Genomic DNA, 4,690 nt, shown 5'->3' with positions numbered 1-4,690 from the left:
GTGAAGCAGTGTTGACAGTCTCTGGGGACTTTCCTTTAAATCTCAGTGCAGTCTTCATTGTTCAGTGGTTTTGAGTCTGCTAGCCTGGCCTTGAATGGTGTGGCAAAAACAATGGCTTATTGGAGTTGAGGAACAAGAACAGATAAGAAATGGCTTCTAGAAAGAATAGCCAGAGGGAGGCCCTGGTTGGAGTTGAAGAAAAAGGTTTTGGAAAAGCTGCAGAGCCCCTTCCCCTGAAGTCTCTCAGTTGGGATGCTCTTTAATTCTCATATTGAAAAGGCTGTCCTATTCACGTAACAGTTCAGTAATGGGAGAGAATTTTATTCCACAAATGAGGTCACCCGGTTGAGGATATGGTGATCCAGAAACTGTTTTTATACCGTGTAAAAACTCAAACAGTTTTCATTGGCAGCTTTGTTGCAGACAACATCCCATGTCTCTTTGCGTGCACAAGGTGTGAGTGCGTAAAGAAAGTGGGGGTAGGGTCTTCTTTGGCTGTCATAGTAGCAAAATACCATAAACTTAGGGTCTCAAGCAACAGAAGTTTATTTTCTCACAGTGGAGACTGGAAAGCCCCAGATCAAGGTTCCAGCAAGGTGTGGCTTCTGGTGAGAAGTCTCTTCTTGGCTTGCAGGTGGCCACCTTCTCAGTGTGTTCCCACAGGTCCTGTCCTTGGTGCACGCGGTCGCGGGAGAGAGATTGATCTCTCTCTCTTTTCTTATCAGGCCACCAGTTCTATCTGATTAGGACCTCAACTCACCATTATGACCTCATTTCATATTAATTACCTTCCAAAAGCCCTATCTCCAAATAAGCCACATGGGGGTTTGGGCTTCACCATCTAAATTTGGGGAGGTGACACAAACATGCAGTCCTCAGCAGAGGGAATGAGATGCAGCAGCTGCATAGGTGCCTGATGGCTGTGACACAGTTCTTTTGTCAGCCTCTCAGTTCTGGGCACATTATGGTCATACCCTCCAGAGGCCTTAGCCCTGGTGACATGCCTTCTGCTGCACACCTCCAAACCAACAGCTTTCAAAATTAGATTTGGATTCCAATATTTTGTTGAAATGATTAGAATCAGCCTGAATGTACTGTCCTGGGGTACTGTTGAGGTTCTGTGGGGCAAGGAACGGGGCTCCTGATGGACTTCGTGTTGCTTGTCTCCAGGTTCTTCTTTGCGGTCCAGTTGGTCCAAAGCTACATGAGCTTCTTGATGACAATGTCTTTGTTCCACCAGAGTCATTGCAGGAAGTGGATGAGTTCCACCTCATTTTAGAGTATCAAGCAGGTAAGGAAATGAGTAAGTAATGGTGGCAAGACCAGTCAGGGGACTGTGTATTGTCAGATGGGGGTGTGACTGTGCCAGAAATTTATCTTGGTAAATCAGCAGGATCCTGTTTTTGCCATACTGAACGTTTCCTGACCTATTGGTTCTACTGAGCTGATACTGGCCATTGTCTCAAGGGAGACTGATAGAGTATTACAACATGGAAGAAAATTTCCAGGTCTACAAACAGAATTGCTCTGAAGCCAAGATAAATCAGACTGTAGGAAAGCAGGCATCTCAAATAAAAATGAAAATGTGTTAAACACACATATATAAAGTTTTCCTTTATGACTAAGAGAAGAGAAAGGCAGGTAGCATCCATTCAGCTCTGTGCTGGATTCTGCCCTAGGCCTGTCTGACTGACTCTTCCTAGCTGCTTGGGGTTGATTCCAAGCTACTGGCAAGTTTCTCTGGAGCATTTTATTTTTCCTTGGGTGTGTGAGTGGAAGTGTTTTGTATTTAACATCACTATATTGTTTCCCATCAGATGTTCTAATGTTAATAAATCCACATCCACTGCATCCCATCCCCTCTTCCCTGCAGATTTTATGTGTTACATAGATTAGGCATCTGGTTTCTGAGAAAATCTTAAATACTTGGACATACTTTGATCCTGTGTATTTCCTGCTGTATTTTTCCCTCTGCTCAGAACTCAGACTCTTGAGTTTCTGATTCAACACATTGTTAATTCATATTTAAGACTCAAGCATCTAAACAGACTAATTGGTACCTTGAAGCAGCACTTAATACTCTTTAGTGAACTACTTCCAAGTCAATTAAGAGAATCTTCTCTACTAGAGTAATTAACTTTAACACAAGATATGAACTATGTTGTTTCTTGAAAATTATGCCTTTCTCCAGATAGAGAAAGAGTTGTAACATGTTCTGGTTCTCTTTCGGGTCTTTACTAGAATCAGCTGGGAAGTAAGGAAGGATAGGGTCTGAAAATTAGGGAAACACTGTTGACGTAGGCAGTTCATACTTAATGCTACACGAGTTTTTGAGTTTCTCAGCTTTAGTTTTCCCAAGTGGGAAGTAAGAGTGATAGTTTTTGCTGCCTGATCATTGTGGTAAGGATTAAGAGATTGGTTGGTGTGTGGAAACACTGTGAGCAGCCTGGATGAAAAGATGACCTGGCTGCGCACCGTGGCTCACACCTGTAATGCCAGCACTTTGTGAGGCTGCAGCAGGTAGATCACAAGGTCAGGAGTTCAAGATCAGCTTGGCCAAGATGGTGAAACCCCTTCTCTACTAAAAATACAAAAATTAGCCAGGTGTGGTAGCGGGCATCTGTAATCCCAGCTACTCGGTAGGCTGAGGCAGAGAATTGCTTGAGCCTGGGAGGTGGAGGTTGCAGTGAACCGAGATTGCACCACTGCACTCCAGCTTGGGCGACAGAGCAAGACTCCGTCTCAAAAAAAAAAAAAAAAAAGAAAAAAGAAAAAAAAGAATGCCCTGACTGTGGACTGGAAGGGTCTGGAATTGCTAAAGATGAGCCTCTGAGGTATTGCTGCCATGAGTTCCAGATTCATGTCACTTTTTTTTTGGCACCCACAGCATGAACTGGGGAGCTTTGTGATTCCTGGTTTGTCATTTTCCCTGGTGACTACAGAGTGGAGAGTCTTATGTCTTCAGCAAGACTTTGATGATGTATTGGACAGCTGTGCCTTGTATGTAGTTAAGGAGACAGCACAGCTCACCTCACAAAGAGTGTCTCCATCCTTGGGTTTATAAGCGTCACACTTCAGTTTTTCTTTCCTATGCCTTTTCTGCGTACAAAGCAGTGGACTTCCATTAAACTTTGTGAGGTGACATTTTCCTAGGTCCAAGGAGGGAGCCTAGACTGGTGGCAGCAGTCCTGGGCTCAGCTCTCTCAACAGAAATCCATCCCCAGTTTCTCTCTGACATCAATAGGGATATTCCAAGGGATGTGTCCACTTTTTTTCACATTCTTTCTTACCAAACCTCCCCAGAGAAGCCATCGTCAGGCTTGGGCTGGGAATCCAGTGAGTCACTATGTAGAGGTTTTGCTGACTTACTAGCTGAGGGCAGGATGATACATTGAGAAGAGATTGCTTGCAGAAATGAATACAACACTTTGTGAAGAAAGAGAGGCGCTAACTACCATTACAGGCAGAATTCGATCCATTTGCTTCTCGGGCCACCCCTCTGCCCTGTGTCCTGTGGAAACAGCAGGCAGCTCTGCATGGTTCTTCTCGTCCTTGCCTTGCAGAAGCCTGTTTGTTTTTGCCTCTGTCACTTCCTGAAGCAGTGTATTTTGAATACGGTGTGGCTCCTTTTTCCTAGATTCAATCAGGTCGTGTTTCCTGGCAGTGTCACTATTCAAGGGTTGAGTTCATGTCTTGCTCTCTGGAGAATATCAATGTAATGTATTTTTCTCATTGTACAGAGTCTTTGTTGATTTGCAAAATGTTGGATTTGGAGTTCATAACCATATTTTTTGTTGTCATGGGCATTTAGGTCATCAATCTGTTCTCTTATTTGCTTGTTCTTTTAATTCATTCCCATGGCTATATGCCAGACGCAGCGTGACGCAGAAGGAATATGATAGAGGATGACACAGGCCCTGCCCTCAGCTCACAGTTTACAGCCAGAGATAGACACTTGGAAAAAGTAATTACAGGCTGGGTGTGGTGGCTCAGACGCCTGTAATCCCAGCACTTTGGAAGGCCGAGGCAGGCAGATCACCTGAGGTCAGGAGTTTTAAGACCAGTCTGGCCAACATGGTGAAATTCCATCTCTACTAAAAATACAGAAATTAGCCGGGTGTGGTGGTGGGTACCTGTAATCCCAGCTACTTGGGAGGCTGAGGCAGGAGAATCACTTGAACCTGGGAGGCAGTGGTTGCAGTGAGCCGAGATCGCACCATTGCACTTCAACCTCGGCAACAGAGCAAAACTCCATCTCAAAAAAAAAGAAAGAAAAAAAGAAAAAGTAATTGCAAAATCATGTGCCTCAGTCCTGTATTAGGGTACAGTGGTGGCTCTGGAATGGAGGTAATCAAGTCTGCTTAGGGGTGGTAGAGTTAGGAAAGGCTTCATATTAAGGGAGGAACTAGCACTTAAACTTTGTCTTAAACAGTCATTCCTCCAAGCAACTCACATAGAAGCAACTGGAACAGCCAGATAGTCTGACCCTTTGGATCAGGTGCCCAGAAACCACTGATGGGCAGCAGGGACGAGGAGATGCAGTGAGCTTGGCTGTTGGGAAGGAATTCAGCCTGCTTAAGTTCCAACTGAATGAAAGATGCTCAGGGCAATGCTGTGAGGAAGAATGTGCTTTAAACAATGACAGCCGGTACTGTCTGCAGGGCGTGCGTTCTGCGCACTGTATGCTGGT

At 44.7% G+C, this 4,690-nt stretch overlaps 1 protein-coding gene across 20 annotated transcripts in view; it reads left to right on the top strand.

Moving 5' to 3' along the window:
* The window catches only part of ADPGK (ADP dependent glucokinase), a 36,466-nt gene that overhangs the window by 27,085 nt on the left and 4,691 nt on the right, over positions 1–4,690 (top strand). For 13 of the 20 annotated variants that reach the window (XM_077939766.1, XM_077939780.1, XM_015142682.3 and 10 more), the window contains one exon: positions 1,171–1,291. The exons of the other annotated variants lie outside the window; for them this stretch is intronic. In XM_077939766.1, the coding sequence (XP_077795892.1) occupies positions 1,171–1,291 (121 nt within the window). The remainder of the gene's footprint in view (positions 1–1,170; positions 1,292–4,690) is intronic. 20 annotated transcript variants of the gene reach the window in all.

This window comes from Macaca mulatta, chromosome 7, assembly GCF_049350105.2.
Source record: "Macaca mulatta isolate MMU2019108-1 chromosome 7, T2T-MMU8v2.0, whole genome shotgun sequence".
NCBI classification, from domain to species: domain Eukaryota; kingdom Metazoa; phylum Chordata; class Mammalia; order Primates; family Cercopithecidae; genus Macaca; species Macaca mulatta.
The sequence above is the reverse complement of the archived record's forward strand: the minus strand, read 5'-3'. Positions and strand labels throughout refer to the sequence as shown.